Source organism: Trematosphaeria pertusa (assembly GCF_010094035.1).
Source record: "Trematosphaeria pertusa strain CBS 122368 unplaced genomic scaffold BU26scaffold_19, whole genome shotgun sequence".
NCBI lineage: Eukaryota > Fungi > Ascomycota > Dothideomycetes > Pleosporales > Trematosphaeriaceae > Trematosphaeria > Trematosphaeria pertusa.
The window spans coordinates 601,980-619,018 of record NW_022987230.1 but is presented as its reverse complement, the minus strand read 5'-3'; the positions used below and the strand labels follow the sequence as shown (position 1 = coordinate 619,018).

The window sequence follows — 17,039 nt, the reverse complement described above, 5'->3', positions numbered from 1 at the left end:
GTACTCCGACCGCCGTCCCTAGCAACCAATTGTAAACAGACGACCCTTCCAAGCTTCGTTCTGCAAGCATCACATTACACGCTGGACATACCACGGCTCGCTCAATGTACCAGTCGCCATGGATATCCTCGCCGCCAACGATCAAGAGAACCTGGTGCACAATCTGCACGCCGGCGCTGCTGGCAAGTCGCTCAATGCCGGCCTGAAGGGATTCAATGCCAAAACACCAGGAAAGAAGGCCCCGAAGACGCCGTTCAAGGTCCCGCTCAACGACGAAAACGCAGTGGCACGAGGTGGAAAGTCAGTCTTGAAGACCAATGGGAAGGGCAGTGAGAATCTGTTGGTGACCGGCAAGAAGGACGGGAAGCTGGATAACAATGCATTCGTTACGCCGGCTGGTGAGTTCTCATCGCAGGACGAGGTATGAGCGCGACTGACAGCAATCCAGGTCCTCGCACACGCGCGCCCTTGGGCATGAAAACTACCAACGCGAAGACCAAAGCTTTCCAAACCCCTGCCCCGCTCTCCGCGTCCGCAAAGACACAGAAAGCTAGCCCTCGCCTACGCCGTCCGAAGGTCAAGGTCCACCAGCCTGAAGTTCAAGATGAGGAAGACGACGTTCCGGAGATCGAATACATGCCTCCGAAGGAGGTCCCGCTGCCAGACGACATGGATGATTACTTGCCTCGCGACTGGAAGTTCCCCATGTTCGAGGGCAAGAACATGACGCGTGGCATCTGGGAGGCATATCACAATCCGATTGAGGATGATGGTCGCACGAAGCTCCGACGCGAATTTGAGGAGGGACTGGACCGTGATATCAAGAAGAAGAACGAGGAGTTCGACAAGATGTTCGCTGAACAGTGGGAGAAAGACCAGGCGGAAGCTAGGAGACACTTTGGTGTTGAGTCGCCGAAGAAGACTGCGCCGAAGGCTAGCATCAAGCCGGATGCTTTGAAAAAGAAGGCCACCGGTCCCTCAACCCTGAAGGCCAAGTCAGCTGTATCAGCTTTCTCGGAGGCACCCAAGCCCCACTACGCAGCTCCAACTGCGGCAGCAAAGTCAAAGATTCCCGCTGGCCTCATTTCAAGCAGGAGGTCGTCGAAGGCTGCCGTTGATCCTTCCGCTTCCCGTCACGCTGCCGCTACCGCCGCCTCAAAGAGTACCATCGGTTATGCTCAAGGTCGCGCAGCCAGAACAAATACCACCGCGCGTCAACCTCTCTCCAACGTCACGAAGCCCGCTCCCTTGTCTACCGCTACCCGACGACCCACCACTTCCTCATCCCTCCATAACCGCAACGCAAGCACCAACTCGGTCATCGCGAAGCCTCGTGGCGCATTCTCTCGTTCAAGCTCAACCTCCACCAACGCCACGCTCGTCGCGCCCGCGCAAGACGAGCAGCCTTTCCGTACTGCCGAAGACGTCGAGCGCGAAATGGAGCTTTTACTGCTCCAGAACTCTGATGACGAGGATGCCGATGCCTGGGCTAACAGTTTCGCTAGTCAGCTGGAGGGTGGTGACCCTTTTGATGAGGATCTAGAGGGATTTCAGCTGCAGCTCCCGACTGGCTTGTAGCCGGCCGGGTGTGAACTTTGGGTGGTCCATGATCCAGTGCCGGAGGACTCGGACGGAGCTCGTCATTGGGTATCGAGGGAGTTCAGAGGGCGTCATATGACGGATGAGTGGGTTGTGAGAAGTTTCATTCTTTCAGGTGTTTGTTTTTGTGTGGAGTTGATATATTGTATTGAAGTACCACTTTGGATAAAGCCTCTGGATTTTGCGCCTTTGAGCACCCTTCTCTATCGTTTGTGGTCAGCGCAGATACGAAACAAAGTTGAACCTATGGGCCTTGGAGTGAGATGTACTACCGTGCAACAACGCCATGGCCTATCATTGATGCACACTGTGGTCTTGGCTTGCAACGAACAAGCAGTAGATGTTCAAGCCCGGTACCCAAGATCAACCCCAGTTCTTGAAAGACTCCATCAGTTACACGTCCCACTGATTGATACCCAGCACATACAGCCTCCGGGCGCCGCGAGATTCCCTCGCCTATCGACCGACCAATCGTGGCCACTCATACAACGAGCGATTTCTCTCTCCATGGCCAAGGGCTTTATCGCAGTGCCCGCCCTCCTGCTTTCTCATCCTGCCACGCTCACAAATGGGCTTCAAGCGAACGAACGACGAGGCGACGGAGATTCCTCCTCCTCCTCCTCCTCCAAACCCATCCCCAGCACTGCTTATTTACTCCCCAAAGGCAATCAGCCTCCTTATCCCCAGTCAAAAAGGGTCCTTCCACAGGAGCGCTCCCAATCCCTCAATACCGTGGCCTCTTCCTCTCGCCCTCCTTCCCGTCCCCATCCAAATGCGTCGTCCGATCAATATCCAGCCTCTTCTGAAAATACTCCCCGACGCCAATATCCTCATACTTCTTATCCCCCTTCCTCAAATGCTCCACAACGCCGACCCGCGCATCCTCATTCGGGCTGAAGAAAAACGGCATGCTATAGCGCTCCTCGCCGCCCATGTTGCGCACCCGGTGCACGGTGCTCTGCCACGTGCCACCCGTGACCAGCTTGAGGAAGTCGGCGACGTTGACGACGAAGCTGGCGGGCTGCGGCTGCACGGGGATCCAGATGCCGTTGCCGTTGAGCACCTCGAGCGCCGGGTACGCGGTGCGCGACTGGCAGACTAGCGTGAACCAGCAGAAGTCCGTGTGCGCGCCGATGCCGACGTCTGCGTCGCTGTGCTGCGGCGGGTAGTGCACGGCGCGCACGTTCGTCATCGGGTGTGTGGTTATGGCGTCGAAATGCGTTTCGGGGAGCCCGAGGCCCAGGGCGAAGATGTGGAGGAGCCGCTTGGAGAAGTGGAACATGGAGGTGTAGTAGCGGTAGATTGCGGGGCGGAAGAAGAGCGCCGAGGGGTGGGACGGCCATTGGTTGCGGGGTGCGCTGGTGAGGGAGGTGGGCAGGGAGGCGGGGGAGAGGAGGGCGAGTTGCTCGGGGTCGGTGAAGTCTTCGCCCATGAGGAAGCCTTCTTTTAGGTCTAGAGTCGTGCATTAGCTTTGCCGGGTTCCGTGAACTCGAGAGAGGGTAATGGGAGGAAGGAAGGGCAGTGTTGACATACCACCCCTCGTACTCGGATCCAGCTTCCCCTCCAAGAACGCCTCATACCCCCTAAACTTCTCCGTCTTCTGATTATGCGTCTCCATCTTGACCTCAGTCGGCAGATCAAAGTACTTCTTCACCGCCTCAAACGTGTCCTCCAGCACTGCTTCATCCACTCCATGGTTCACTGCGTAGAAGAAGCCCACGTCTCGACACGCAGCGCCCACCTCCTTGGCCAGCTCTTGCCGGTCCTCGAGCTTGTCTGAGTAGATGCGGCGGAAGTCGATTTTGGGCACGGCGGAAAAGGTGGGCTTTGCGGCTTTGCCGGTGAGGACGCGTCGACGACCTGGGACACCGCCGTCGTGGTAGTGGACGTACGTTTCCGTTTCCGTTTGCGTAGTGGACATGGTGGGCGGCGAGTTGGGAATCTTGGCTTCCCTTTCTCTTCCTTTCTGTGTAAGGTAGATAGGTAGTCCAATTGGTAGAAGTAGTAAACCGTCTCTTGCACACCTCCAAGTAACGACACTGCGGCCTTATACCACCCCTACTCGACTCCCGATACCAAGCCGTCCCTTATTACCATCGGACCGTCCAAAAGTAAATCACCCGTCGCCTCAGATAGGCAGTTCATCCTTCTATTTGTAACCAATTGGATCCAGACACGTGCGGGGGCCCAGAGACCCGTTTCTGTAATGCTGCATGAGGAGCGAACGCTTGAATGGCCTCACTTCATGGGGAGTTGTGGGACGGATGAGGGCGCACCTGCAGCGCCTCGCCGCACCTCGCCGTAGTTGAACGTATATTTCTGGGCGTTCACGCCCGGCGGTTGGGCGGCAGGCTTGCTTCGGAGCTAGGCCCCCCCAAAGATCCTGAGCCATTGTTTGGAGCCTCGGGAGCACTTGCTCCGTCGAGAGGGAGATCGTCCGTCCAAGGGGTGTGCACTTGGCTGATGTAGGGGCTCGGGGATAAAGAACGCGCGTTTGGATGGCATGGGATTTAGGTGATTGTCATGCTGATTTGTTGTTATTTCTTTTTGTGCGTGAAAGTGATGAGACAGGGTCTCTCTTCCAGGATTCTTTTACCGTTCGGAGAGATGATGCGGAAACATGGGCCGGGTGCTGGGTCAAGGGGTCCAAGTGCTGGGTGACGGAGCAGCGCGCACTGCGCTACCTTGCCACCACGTGCTGGAGATAGGCATCCCAGGATCAACAGAGTACGGAACTCAACGCAACCTTTGTGGTTCGACGCTTCTTGTCCGGCAGTTCTTCAGAGCTGAATACTCACTCAAATCTACAAATCTGCGGAGCTCAGTGGTAACGCGGTTTACCCCGCAATCCCGCCATGGCGCGACGTTTGCATGCTTCCAATGGGGTTGGAGTGCCAAACCGATTTAACGCATGTTGGACTCACGAGAATGAGGCGAAAGTTTGCCTCCCTTCGATAATAATTGTCCCGCTTGAGAGTTCATGCAACTTAGCATTGCGGTTAGCTCCGCTCTGCTACCCCGGATCAGCGTTACCGAGAGTAGATAAGGCAGTGTGCGGGATCTGTTGATTGGCTTGCGATGTGCTGCCCGGTTGTCACATTTTGTGCATTCGACTCCGCTTGTGATGTGCATGAGCAGTATGCAGGTGGGTGCTTGGAACCAAGGCGGTGGGATTGGCAGCTTCACTCGTCTTGAGTGGCGAGAATCATCGTTGAGAGGGTTGATTGAGAGCCGCCGTCGAAGACGGCGATGCATGCTGGCTCACCGAGCTATTTCTCCTCCGCAAGATAGAACCAGACTTTTAGGAAACCCGACCAACTCCATACCCGCAGACCAAGCCGAGATCGAATGACAATGCAGAGGAAGAGGGTATATCATAATCGCAAATGGTGCTGAAGGAAACAATGAGACCGTGGTAGTTCCTCAGCCGTGTATGTCATGAGGGCGTGTGCTGCCGTGGAGCGCCTATTTCTTTCCGCCCAGCTTGGAAAGTAGCTCCTTGCCTTTGTCCACGAGGCCCTTGCCCTCCTCGCGCTTGGCTTCCTCGCTCCTCTTCCGCTCTTGCTCCTCGGTAGTACCCGCGACGTTGGCCGCGCCGCCCCGACCATAGTGATGTGGTCCTTCGGGCTCACGGAGAGAGGGCGCTTCGACGTCCTGGCTGGCACGAGCGATCTCTGGATGGTTCGGATCGTTCTTCGCCATGTTGCCCGAGCCGCCTCGACCGGTGGTATAGTGGTCCGACTTTAGGGTGGGCGTAATCAGATCTTGGGGGTTCGTGTGGGCGGTGGGGTCGTCCTTGCCAATGTTGCCTTCACGCTGTTAGCAAGCACTGTCGCAAGGGTGTCTGACCACGAAGAAAGAGGAATGAAAAGTAGACTTACCGGCGCCACCACGACCATGGGAAGCAACACGATCCGTCGAGGGAGCCATTGCGCTTGAGTGAAGTCCTGCCTGGAGTCTTCGAGGTGTGATGCGAGCTTTGCCTGTGGAAGAGCGGGTGAGGGGTGCTATACGAAGTGTTGACGTTGGAGTGGTTACACCAGCGGAATGCAGGGAGACAAGTCGGCAGTTGAGCGGGGGAAGCTGTTTAAGAAGTCGAAGAAGCAGAGGAGCCCTAGAGGGGAAGAAGGGTGAAACAAATTGTCAAAGACACACAGTAGATGACGCGACCGCAAGAACAAGGCACCACTTATATAGCACCCTCTTGGCCCTCACCGCAGAACAGGGCAGCAGTGACCAGTCTGGCGTGCCCAAGCAGTCAGAGGAAGGCGCCACGGTACACAGGCATCCTCAGCTTTTCCTTCACTCCAGCGTGACCAACAACGGGCGGTCGATTCGACGTCTGGGAGCTCTGGGCAGCGCGCCGACGGGCACGTAGAGCATACACTACATGCTCGCAAACACGCTCGCCCGGGCGGAGACCGTTCGCCCGTCGAAATTTCTGCGTCCTGGCGCGCTGGTTGCGGAATATCTATTAGCTAAGAGAGTGAGCGGATGGCGGGGTTCAGGACGCGCGACGGCGCGCGAGTATTAGGCGACAGTGCCTCGTGGTTCACGCATGCTGGCCCAGTGGAGCGATGGCATGTGTAGTTGCTTGGTGTTGCGCTGCGTGCGGGCTTGCGACGATTCGACTCGCCATGATGAAGACTGTGGTCAGGACGATAGAAGAGGTCATCGAGCTGCTATGCGTGAGGGTCCCTTCGCACGAAAAGCAAACACGAACGTAAGCAAATGGTGTCATTGCTATGGTGCCAAGACGAGCGGCAGGATGCAGGCACAGCACAGATCAGGCGGGGCATGCCACCAAGCGAGGCGAGTGATGGGCTTCTTCTTCTTCTTCAACATTCTGTTATTCCTCTCCACTCCATTCTCCCATTGCCGGGGTTCTATCTACGAATACAGTCAAAATCAGTAATAGTACAAACAAGAGGGAAGACCACTCGACGCCAAACCGATGCCAGCGCCAATTAGTCTTCCCGGCCGGAGCTACCGTCGCCTTGAGGTCGCGAAACCCCGACGAAAGACCCAAACGTTGCCGATCCATCAAGAGAACGCCATCCATGCAATCTGATATCCAAGGTTGAGATACCATATGTTCCGCATAAGATACCAATCCATCCTCGCGACTAATCGTACAGGCCAAAGAGAGAAAATGCCGTCAAACCCGATACGCCGAATATGCATCGCTGAACGCTCCAAATACCAGAAAGACGTGCCGAAAGATGCAGGTGGAATAGTCCAAAGCGAAGCGATCGAGAGGGGGAACCGAAGCCGAAGCCGAAGCCGAGGTCGAATTATGTGCACATTGGCAAGCAATTTGGAGAAGGCCTATGTGCACGACCGAGTGCCGTATCGTCCGAAGTCATAACGAAAGCAAGGGAACCTCGGTCCACCCGTGATGAGTTGCAATGGGTGAATAGAGCTTCGAAGGTTAGCTCGGCTCAAGCTGGAAGATGTATCGACCGACATACTTGAGAGTTGCTTGGAGTAGGTCGGTTAGCCCCCGTCTCGGGGCTGCGGACCCTCCTTGGCCATGGACAGGAGCATTGCTGAAGAGGATCGTGATCGAGTGCTGGGGTTTGGAGCTCCACCGTCGCGGGGTTGCGGATCGGAGAAGGTGAGGTTGAGGGTTGTGAACAGGACGCGCATCGTGGTAGGGCGGTGGATGTTTAAGAAGTCGAAGTGGATTTGTCTCGGCAGTTAAGTATTGTTGGGTGTGGCTATGAGCTGCGGTGCGTTGTGGATGGGTGTAGAGGCAGACACAAGGCGTGCTTTTGTATGCAGGTCCAAGACAGGACGAAGTATGAGTGTTTATAAAGTCCCGAGGCCTGCCATAGGCGCCACTCTCCCTGCCACGATCGAATGTGCCTTAGGAGATGCCATTCAGCTTCCATTCAGGTACGGCATCACTTGCCTTGTTTAAGGCTCTGACGCAGAGAGTTTCTTCGGTCAACCTCAAGGTCAAGCTCAAAGAGCCAGAGGGAGCTGCGCCACCCCATATAGGGCGGAAGATCATTGGCTTTTGACATGGGGAACAAGGCGACAGGTAGGCGGCAGACCTTCTAGCGCGGCTTCGAGAGCATCGTAATCAGGGGTCCCGGGGTGAAGCGTTGACTCTTTTCGTTTACCGCGGTGTGGGAGGCCATGGGAAACGCCGGCGGGTCACTCGTTCGGTCCAAGCCACGCCAAAGCAGCCATCAACACGAGCTAGACCGGGACTGAGGCAGCAGTTTGTTAGCGGTGGCCTGTAGCTGGTGGATGAACGTCGGTGCCTGTTGGCTGAGGTCGGTGTCGTGACCCTGTGCACAGCCGCAGCGGTGGCTTGTCACATTGGGCAGACACAAGGCTTCTTTTGAGGCCATCAGGCTGGCCCGGCCGCACCACCGTCTCTGTTGATAAGAAGCGGCGAGAGGTCCTCCAAAGCTCGTTTCGATTGTGCTGTGCTGGTCCGCAAGTTCGCTGCAGATGCCTTCTTGACCGGAAAAAGACACAGCCCGCGCACCCGCGCGCCCTCCGCCCCCTTGTGTACTGCTGCAGGCGAGTGAATTGTTGCCCACGCTGGGCGCATCCGAACTGGACGGGTCGGGCTGCCTGCGCCCTCCGATTTCCGCCAGGCTGTCCGGCCGAAGCTGGTGACGTGCCGTGAAGTCGACTTCAGACCGAAGGGGTGACTGCTGCTGCGCCACGAGCCACCTCGGTTCGGTTCGTATCTTATCGAGAACACCCGAAGCGGGATAGTGCGGCTCTTGCAGCTGCATTGGGCTTGTGCAACATGGGGCGAGGGTGGTAGAACGTATGGCGAAACGACGGTCCGAGAAGTTGCAAAACGTCGTGGAGGGAGGAAAATGCCGAACTCCGAATCGAAACGTATGTCGCACCGTCGTAATGAAGCAAGGCAGTGGCGATGTAAGGGGAAAGGCTGATTTCGGTTTTACGATCCTGCCTCCAAAGGCCTGCCTATATGCAACCGTTAGATGCTGTTCTCATTTGCTATTTCGTGGACAGGGAAACTCACTGTACCCATCGCGGGGCTGGATTTCGCCGCTGGGAGGATCTTGTGGGCGTTTCGTCATATTGAATTCCGGCAATCTGGATCGGGGCTCAGGGGCTCGCTATCGTAGTGTAGCCGGGTTGCGTTTTGATATTGACAGAGTAAGACCGTTGTCTGAGACTTGGATGAATAGTGTTTGGGGGTTCTCAAGATGTATTCTGCAGTAGCACGTTGAAAGTTGGACAGGTACTTCGGCGACTTTGAATCACTCTTATATATCGCTCTTAGGAGGCTCTTCCGCGCGCTGAATCCGTCTACACCCACACAGTCCTTCACGGGGCAACGCGAAGGCAAGAGGGCAATGGCAGGTACGTGGCCCTAGTATCTCGAGCACTGCGCACCAAGTGAAGCGATCTCAGGTACCTGCGGTGACTCAAATGGGAACGGACGACAGAGGCCCAAAATTCCTGAATTGAGGTCCAATCATGCCTCACCGCGTATGTGCTTCATTTTTCGGCGTCTCAAACGGTCGCCTTCAAAGAGGAGCATCCGTGCTGACATCTGGAAACGCGATCCTGTGCGAAGGGAAGGACCATGAGGCTAGCACTGAAACGGGTAAACGATGGCGGCGCCTCACTTTTCTGATAGGCTACCACGTTTGGCCAGAAACCCACCATCTCTACGGCTGCCACGGCTGCAAGCATCAGCCATCTTGCAGCTTTCTAGACGCCTTTCCACGCACTTGGTCGTCGGGGAGACGGAGGAGGACGCCCTATGCGCCGCCGTGCGCTGGCCTCTCTGCATGTGACAGTTCCGTCATGCTGTTGTCACACTTGACGTCCAGTCGGCTGCATCCCTAAATGCAGGAACCCACAGTCGATAATTCGGAGAGCTGCTCGCCGAATAGCATGGACCTTGGTCGAGCGTGCCAGTGTTTCAACCCCTTTATGGACAGTGGAAAACATCGCCAGATTTGAGACAGGAGGACTACTGGCGAACATTGCCCCTCCCCATGACGACTTTGGGCTGCGCCCCGACGCCCTCTTTCCAAGCCGATCTGGCCAAATTGATGCGAGGCAAACCACATCCCGGAGTCATCGTCAAGTGCTCTGAGAATGCCTGGGCAGCCCGGCAGTGCCTGCGCTAGACGATATGTGGACGGTTATGGCAGTGTCGTTGCCATCCGCGCTTATTTTCTTTTGTTTGTAGGCATTATGAGGCTTTTCTGCATCAGAAGATACCGGGTTCTCATCGGTCGTATGGCAAACCGAAGGGGCTGCGCAAGTTGATAACGGTACTGAGCGATACCTAAGCGATAAGGGACAGCTCGTGAGGTATTTTTCTCGCCATTTGCCTTCTAGGAACGTGGACCAGTGGCTTGGGGGACGCCAACATGGTCCTCTGTCGTCCGCAGCTTGAGCCGGGAGATGGTCCGAATGGAAGGGCACCGTGAGGCATGCGAACGGCCGCATGCGGATTTCGAACTAAGACAGCAATCTCGTCTGCCTTCTGGAGAGCGGTTTCTTTTGCGGAAGTGAGCGGATCGGTTCGCAACGGCTAGGTTGTCTTACTACAGCGCTTCGGAGGGAATCCAGCCTTGGAGAGTAGCGAACGTTGGTTTAAGGTTGGGTGGCCCATACGGCCCCGATTTGAGGTTGCATCTAGATGTAAGCTCCCGCTACCCGCCTGCTGCAAGACGAGGATTTTTCTTTCATGAAAGGCCCCAACGCCCTCAATACGCGAAAGGAGCACCGATCTCGGATTCAAAAATTGATGTCTCAGTTGTTAGCAGACAGAATCAGAGCAGCGTCACGGCATCGCGAGAGAAGACATCCGATTCAAGACGCGCTAACCCAATCGCTCCTCCCGATCGCCAGACAATGCAGGGGATTAATTTGCGGGGAACACGCTTTTTGTCCTTACAGCTTCCCGTCTAGCCCAAAGCCAGGCCCGACGTTCGCATGCTGTACCAGCTATTTCCCTATCTACGGAGCATGCCGTCCCCAATAGGCGCGCCGAGTTCAGCTTCACCAAGAGCGCCGCTAATTGCTTGCTTCCGAGGAGATCTAAGCGGCGTCCAATGATACCGTATTCGAAGGTGATCCAGCTCAGTCTGGAAACTCATCTAATTGACCCCTCACGATGGACCTTCCCGTTCCTGGCAGGGCCCTCGGCGTCTTTAATAAACGCTTGGTCTCCCTCTCGTGAGTACCAATCCCCTTGACTTCCTTCAATCACCATACTGTAATTCCTCAAGCTGCATATCAAATTTTCCGTGTAACAATGCGCTACTCCTCGGCGGCCATTTTCGCGGTCTTGAGCTCCGCTGCTCTTGCGCAGAACCCCTATGACGGCCTCCCACAATGCGCCGTAAGTGCCAGCGGACGGTCGGGAATCGATTGCTTACCCAGAAACAGCAAGACTGCTTTGGTACCGACTATGGCGGCTGCAATCAGGTCGACATCGGTTGTATCTGCAGGAATACGCAGCGCATTGCTGATCTCTCCTGCTGCGTTTTCCAGACCTGTAACCAGTCGGATCAAGATTGTCAGTGTTGCCGTTGCAATCGCCGTCTCTCTTTGCTAACGAGACCGCCACAGTGACCATCACACTCGCCCACAACCTTTGCAAGGCGAACGGAGTCGATGTCCCAACGTCCGCTTCTTGCGCCTCGACCGCTGCATCCACGAGCGCACCCACCGCATCGGCGTCGGGCTCGAGCGCATCCGGTTCGGCTGCTTCAGTGACATCCACTCCCAGTGGTAGTGCGGCTGGAGCAAGCGGTGCTGGAAGCACTGGCGCAGGTGTGCCGATGGCTACCGCTGGCCCTGCTCTGGGTGTGGGTATGGCAATGGCCGGCTTGCTCGCTGCGTTGTAATTGGAGGCGACGCGACATGGACGAAGGATCGATTCGACGCGCGGGCGTGGTCCCTTGGTTTAGATTGGAGGGAGGAGGATAGCAACATGATTCGGACTTCTACTTCCTCTTCTAGAACACCTTTATAATACTTAGTGTATACGAATTTGAGCCACTTAACTGTTATGCTCGCACGCTATGGATGCTTGCCGTCCACTGAGCCATCGCTGACAGAACGCCGGGACCCAAACAAGCTCACTGCCGTGCTGTGAATCGCGACCGCGCTTTCACTATTAGCAAGCGCCATTGGCAAGTAAGCCTTCAAGAGTGAATCCATCGGGAAGGAACGTAAGGAGGGAAGTTGGGATTTATGTGGCCCTCGAGCTCCAAACCGTTTCTCGCTTCGCACACGGCCGGCGGAGCTCCTCCCCTCCACCTCCGAACGAAGCCCGCACCTTGTGTCCCCACAACGCCGCCTACGCCAGCTGCGCCCGCGCCTGGAGATGGAAAACACCTATTAGAAATAATAGTTCTCCAACCTCTACGCCGGCCTCACCGACATGGCGACGAAGTCGAATTTCAAGCGGGCTCCGGCCCCACCGCAGCACGCCGTCCTCGCCTCGTTGCATACTACACAGCTTGTAGAAGATTCGAAAGCTGTGCTGCCAGCAGGTAATTCGCCAGAAAGCATTGCACGCAAGGCTTGTATTAACTTGTACAGAGCTCATCAATACCATCCTCGACTACTTACCTATCCCCGACATGTTTCGCTTCGCGCGAACGTCGAAGCGTATGCAAGAGATGGTCTATGATGACACGCGCTGGATACAGAGGCTCAAGAGCATGGGCTGCTGGAACGATGTGGAAGCTCGCCAGAGATTCGAGGAGTCAATGCGGAGGAAACTGGAGGCCCAGCGAGCAGAAGACGCTCGGAGAGCTGGCGTGGCCTTGAACGGCAGCGCGAATGGTATTCCGAGGCCTGAGGACGAACAGCGGAAGACCAGTGTCACACTCTTTGACGCCGGTCTAGAAGAAGAAATGCAGAGGAAGCCTGTGGACAGACAAGCCAGACCTCGAGCAACCACGCTGGACAAAGGGTTCGACGACATGACCCTATCGCCTCCTAGGACAATGACGACGCGCATACAACGGACGGAAGCATACGCTGTCAGCCCGTCCGAGTCGCCGCTGGCGATACTATCGCATGTTCGGTCTATAAGAGGCATGGCACGGCAAGAGTATGGCAAGGTCTATCGAGCATTAGCGCCACTCTACTTCGACCTTGGGAGAGCAGAAAGCCACACGGACCCCATCGTGTTCCGAATCTGGCGTGACCCGGAGCACCAAGCGCAAATACTGGCCCAATTGAAGATCTTTGCGAAGAGTGATTACGCACAAGGGTGGAACCAACGCGAGGAAAAGTTGGATACAATGATGAGCATCTTTGAAAACGCCCTACTCCGAGAGTTCGAACATGGCTACCTGACGAAAGACTTCGATGGCCGTATGAAAAGATATGCTCAGATTTTGGTAGCCTTGAATGGAGGCGCGGCGTGCATCGACTCCTTCATACACAACCACCCATTGATGCTCGAGAAGGACGAGTTGGGGAACCCTGCGGATTGCCTACGCCATGGCCATCTTACGCTACAGCCGTCGCACGACTTCTTCCATGGTCTGGCCATCGCATTGAACGATGAAGCTGCCATCATTGATCGCGTCTTTCCACCTACCGTTGATGTATTGCAACCATTCCTGGAACGTGTTGCCGAAGACGTCATCTCGGAGTACATTACGTCCTTATTTGACGAAGCGCACGACATCAGTATCGAACTGTATCTGAAATCCGTGGCTGGTGTTTTCGAGCAAGCTTTGCAGCTTGCGATTTCTCTTAAACCTACGAAAGCCTCAAGACCTGATTTCCGGGAGGAGGCGATGCGCATCATCTCGCATTGCTTCGAACAACATGTGGATCTTTATCTGCAGGAGGAGCTCGACTTCTTCAAAAATAAATCAGCTGCAGAAGTGGAAGCATGGGAGAAGCGCTTGACAGCAGAGGAGCAAACCACGGAAACGTTCTTCATGTCAAACGTTAGCCGACAAGCAGCCAAGCGAGACTTTCTGAGTTCGTTCAAAAAGGTAGTAATGGCACCTGTGAATGTTCTCCCCACCTTTGGAGGGTCTGGTTCGACCAGACCTACAGCACCCGGTGTGAACGGTGCTGCCCTGGACGTGACCTCACGCTCGGCTACGCCTGTTCCTGGCGAACGTTCGGCGTCTCCTCGACCGGAGCCACCAACCACAGAGCTTGCTGCGAAAGCGGCCATCATGAACTCCCGTCTGGAGGGCATACGGACGCTATTCAGCATCGAAGTAGCTTTGAACTTGACTCACACTGCCAGAGCAAGTCTCGAGCGAGCCGCACGTTTCGTGAGGCTTGGTGGTCAGTCCGGCGAGGAGGCAAAGGAGCAATGCGAAAACATGTTCATCAGCCTGCTACAGATACTTGGAGGACGGCACATGAAACCGGGCTTCGACAAGGCGGTCGCTCATCTGTCAGCATACAGGCCGAGGGAGGTGGCTGATCACAGCAAAGAAGGCGTGGCGCCGCTTGTGGCTTTCCTCGAGCTGGTCAATGTGGGAGACCTGATCCAGCAGATGATCGACGTCTTCTATATTCAAGAACTGGTCTCTCCTAAGCTCACTGACCAGGACGACTTCCTCAGTGCAGCCTGCAAGGAGAAAAAGCGGTTTGAGCAGATGCTGGATGAAAGGGTGGCTGCAGGTCTCAACAAGGGCATTGACGTACTCATGGACGAGGTGGAATTCATTTTCGGAAGCACCCAGCTGCCTACAGACTTCAATCCTCCGGTAGGCCCCGATGGGACGGTACAAATGCTTGACATTGGGCCTAGCCAAACGGCCAGGCGGGTGGTTGACATAGTGTCGTCGCACACGAGCATGCTGGTTGGTAGCACGGACAAGAACGTGCTCGACGTCTTCAACCAGGAAGTGGGATTGCGCCTGTTCACAGCGCTTTGCAAGCATCTGAAGCGACAACGGGTCAGCGTGGACGGGGCAATCAAGCTTATCAGGTAAGAGCGGATTGCTATGCTCTTTGTCTCACTCCTGGTCACTGACTCCGGCTAGCGACATGAACGCCTACAACAGCTACATTGTCTCGCTGCGCAACAAATCGCTGACTCAGTATTTCGCTGCATTGCGCGAGCTGTCTCAGATCTATCTGATCGATCCGAACCATGCTAAGGAGATCGCAACTATAATTGCTGACTCAGGTCGATATCATGGCATCTTTAGGGCTGAGGAGGTCTACGAGTATGCGGAGCGCAGGGCTGATTGGTACCAGATCAAGGGCGCGGTGGAGAAGCAGATGTACGGTGCCGGGTGCTTAGTGATGTAGATGCAGAGCAGGCAGAGGCAGTGTACGAATATGCGATCGCAGGGCTGATTGGTACCAGATCATGGAGAAGCAGATGTACGGTGCCGGATGCTCAGTGATGTAGATACAAACCCGCATTGGCGAGCAAAGCGCAGTATCGATGTCTTCGGACGCCATTTTGCAGAAACAAGCAGAGCAAGTAGGATGAATGCGTGATGATGGTGCGGTGGCTGGTCCGTCGGCTCTTCTGTGTCTGGATTGGCCTGTGCTCGGCGTCAACCACTACCGACCACTTGCAACTTCACCTCACCGTTCCCCTGCGCTTATGGTTCACTTGTCGCAGACTTCTCGTCCCTGGTTGTATCGTGCGCGCCGAATTGCCCGTGAAGACGGTTTCCTCAGCTTCACTCGCCGCAAACCCTCTGGATTGCCGCCCAGTAGGAGCCCGCCGGACCCCCACCACAGAAGTTCCGCATTGAGACCATCTGATCAGTCGTGACAGCCACGGCTCTCTCTGTCTCTCCCGCTCCGCTGCACGACGCCTCGCCGAGTGCCTGCTGCTCGGTGAGAGACGCCGTCATTCTTCAGTTCCGCGAAATCATCTCCGCCAACTACCCTCGCCGAGCAGACCCTTCTCCACCAGCCACAGCAGCTTGGAGCCAAGCGCGATTGCACTTTGCGGCTTCGACGCGTCGCCAGTGTCGCTACTTTCGGCAGAGACAGCAATACTGCGACTAGGAGCTTGCAGTGATTATATACTTCCATCGTCGGTCCCACCTGGCGTACTGTCCCGCGACGAGCTTCATCCAGCTTGCAACCATGGCTGGTCAGTCTGCCAACTTGCTCCACCACGGCGCGGTAGCATCATACTGACAATTTTATGGGCTTAGCTCTGCCGCCGGAAGTTGAGGCGTCGTACTCAGCCATCATCGACAGCATCCTCGCGAGCAGCGACTTGAACACCATCTCCGCCAAGCGCATACGGAAAGGTCTCCAGGAACGGATCGAGTATGACATCTCGCACCAGAAGGTACATTCCCTGACTCTTGCAAAGCAAAATTGGCGCTGACCATTGGCAACAGCAAGCTGTCACGGACCTCATCATGCAGCGCTTCGACAAGTTCAACGCCGAGCAGAACGGCGCCGCGCCCGAATCCGAGCCCACAGAGCCCGTCCCCACCGTCGAAGTCCCCACTGCGAATGGTACAAAGGGCACCGCCGCCGATACCCCCAATGGAATCTCAAAGCGGTCGCCAGACGAGTCGGCCCTGTCGGAACTCGATGAGTCCCCGCCAAAGAAGAAGCAGAAGAAGCAGAGGAGCATCGAAGATGATGATGCGGCTTTTGCGGCGAAGTTGCAGGCGGAGGAGAACAGGCGCGCTAGGTCAACGCGTGGCGCTAATACCAAGAAGAGGGCGACGGTGCCGAAGAAGAAGACGCAGAAGAAGAAGAGCGCGAACAGGGTCAAGGATGAGGATGATAGCGACATTGGCTCTGGGAGTACCGCCGAGAAGAAGTCGCCTAGCCGGAAGGGAGGATTCCACGTAGGTGATCTTGACTCCATACCTCTTGTAAAGGAGCTGACAGCCATCGCAGAAGCCAATGGCTCTTTCGCCTGCCCTCTCGGAGCTCTTGGGCGAGACTCAGGTAAGTTTACTCATCCACACTGCGCCTCGTTACGGCCTGTTCACACCTTCCCCTCTCTATCTATGCTGACTGGTATTCTGCAGCTCTCACGACCCCAAACCGTCAAGAAGATCTGGGAATACGTCAAGGAGCGCGACCTACAGGACCCAAACGACAAGCGCCAGATCCGCTGCGACGAAGCCATGCGCGCCGTCTTCAAGACCGACCGCGTCCACATGTTCACCATGAACAAGATCCTCAACCAGAATCTCTACGCCGTGGATGAGGAGTAGTTGTAGTACGACTCCACGCCGGCAGCCCCTTGACGTTTCGTCGCATCGGTTCCGCCGAGGGTACACACGCACACACACCATCTATGCATCACATATCAACCTCACGAGTTTCACGGGACAAGGGCTATTCGCCCCTTGTCTCTTTTGCATCTTCGTTTCCTCTTACTTCAGCTTTTACCAGCATGGCGATCAACGGAGTTCTCACGGGGGGATGCTATGCTTGCATTTCTCGGCCTGCGCCTACCAGCTATGGATTAATGCTCGGAGGCCCAG

At 55.9% G+C, this 17,039-nt stretch overlaps 8 protein-coding genes across 8 annotated transcripts; 5 read left to right on the top strand and 3 right to left on the bottom strand.

Annotated features, from left to right (window-relative positions):
* The first annotated feature begins 18 nt into the window (after positions 1–18).
* BU26DRAFT_467136 (uncharacterized protein) lies at positions 19–1,926 on the top strand. Its single transcript, XM_033825251.1, has 2 exons — positions 19–398; positions 449–1,926. Exons 1-2 carry the CDS (start codon positions 119–121, stop codon positions 1,576–1,578), a joined length of 1,410 nt encoding a protein of 469 aa, XP_033677739.1. The 5' UTR covers positions 19–118; the 3' UTR covers positions 1,579–1,926.
* Positions 1,927–1,950: 24 nt separating this feature from the next.
* BU26DRAFT_131647 (2OG-Fe(II) oxygenase) lies at positions 1,951–3,634 on the bottom strand. The gene is made up of 2 exons (XM_033819676.1): positions 3,133–3,634; positions 1,951–3,051 (listed from the first exon to the last, which is right to left on the bottom strand). The coding sequence occupies exons 1-2, from the start codon at positions 3,518–3,520 to the stop codon at positions 2,324–2,326; spliced, it is 1,116 nt and encodes a 371-aa protein (XP_033677738.1). The 5' UTR covers positions 3,521–3,634; the 3' UTR covers positions 1,951–2,323.
* A 1,430-nt stretch (positions 3,635–5,064) lies between these two features.
* BU26DRAFT_534719 (uncharacterized protein) lies at positions 5,065–5,529 on the bottom strand (the record flags this gene model as incomplete). The annotated part of the gene is made up of 2 exons (XM_033831230.1): positions 5,065–5,408; positions 5,481–5,529. 2 exons carry the CDS (start codon positions 5,527–5,529, stop codon positions 5,065–5,067), a joined length of 393 nt encoding a protein of 130 aa, XP_033677737.1.
* A 507-nt stretch (positions 5,530–6,036) lies between these two features.
* BU26DRAFT_131791 (uncharacterized protein) lies at positions 6,037–6,600 on the top strand. Its single transcript, XM_033819678.1, has one exon. The coding sequence runs from the start codon at positions 6,158–6,160 to the stop codon at positions 6,512–6,514; it is 357 nt and encodes a 118-aa protein (XP_033677736.1). The 5' UTR covers positions 6,037–6,157; the 3' UTR covers positions 6,515–6,600.
* A 1,059-nt stretch (positions 6,601–7,659) lies between these two features.
* Positions 7,660–8,716, bottom strand: BU26DRAFT_131610 (uncharacterized protein). Its single transcript, XM_033819675.1, has one exon. The coding sequence runs from the start codon at positions 8,355–8,357 to the stop codon at positions 7,797–7,799; it is 561 nt and encodes a 186-aa protein (XP_033677735.1). The 5' UTR covers positions 8,358–8,716; the 3' UTR covers positions 7,660–7,796.
* Positions 8,717–10,777: 2,061 nt separating this feature from the next.
* On the top strand, positions 10,778–11,556 carry BU26DRAFT_131681 (uncharacterized protein). The gene is made up of 3 exons (XM_033819677.1): positions 10,778–10,960; positions 11,012–11,137; positions 11,191–11,556. The coding sequence occupies exons 1-3, from the start codon at positions 10,954–10,956 to the stop codon at positions 11,466–11,468; spliced, it is 411 nt and encodes a 136-aa protein (XP_033677734.1). The 5' UTR covers positions 10,778–10,953; the 3' UTR covers positions 11,469–11,556.
* Positions 11,557–11,883: 327 nt separating this feature from the next.
* BU26DRAFT_467129 (secretion pathway protein Sls2/Rcy1) lies at positions 11,884–15,016 on the top strand. The gene is made up of 3 exons (XM_033825250.1): positions 11,884–12,119; positions 12,169–14,542; positions 14,598–15,016. Exons 1-3 carry the CDS (start codon positions 12,008–12,010, stop codon positions 14,866–14,868), a joined length of 2,757 nt encoding a protein of 918 aa, XP_033677733.1. The 5' UTR covers positions 11,884–12,007; the 3' UTR covers positions 14,869–15,016.
* A 650-nt stretch (positions 15,017–15,666) lies between these two features.
* Positions 15,667–16,766, top strand: BU26DRAFT_570786 (SWIB/MDM2 domain-containing protein; the record flags this gene model as incomplete). The annotated part of the gene is made up of 5 exons (XM_033834066.1): positions 15,667–15,673; positions 15,738–15,877; positions 15,930–16,391; positions 16,444–16,494; positions 16,578–16,766. 5 exons carry the CDS (start codon positions 15,667–15,669, stop codon positions 16,764–16,766), a joined length of 849 nt encoding a protein of 282 aa, XP_033677732.1.
* Positions 16,767–17,039: the final 273 nt, after the last annotated feature.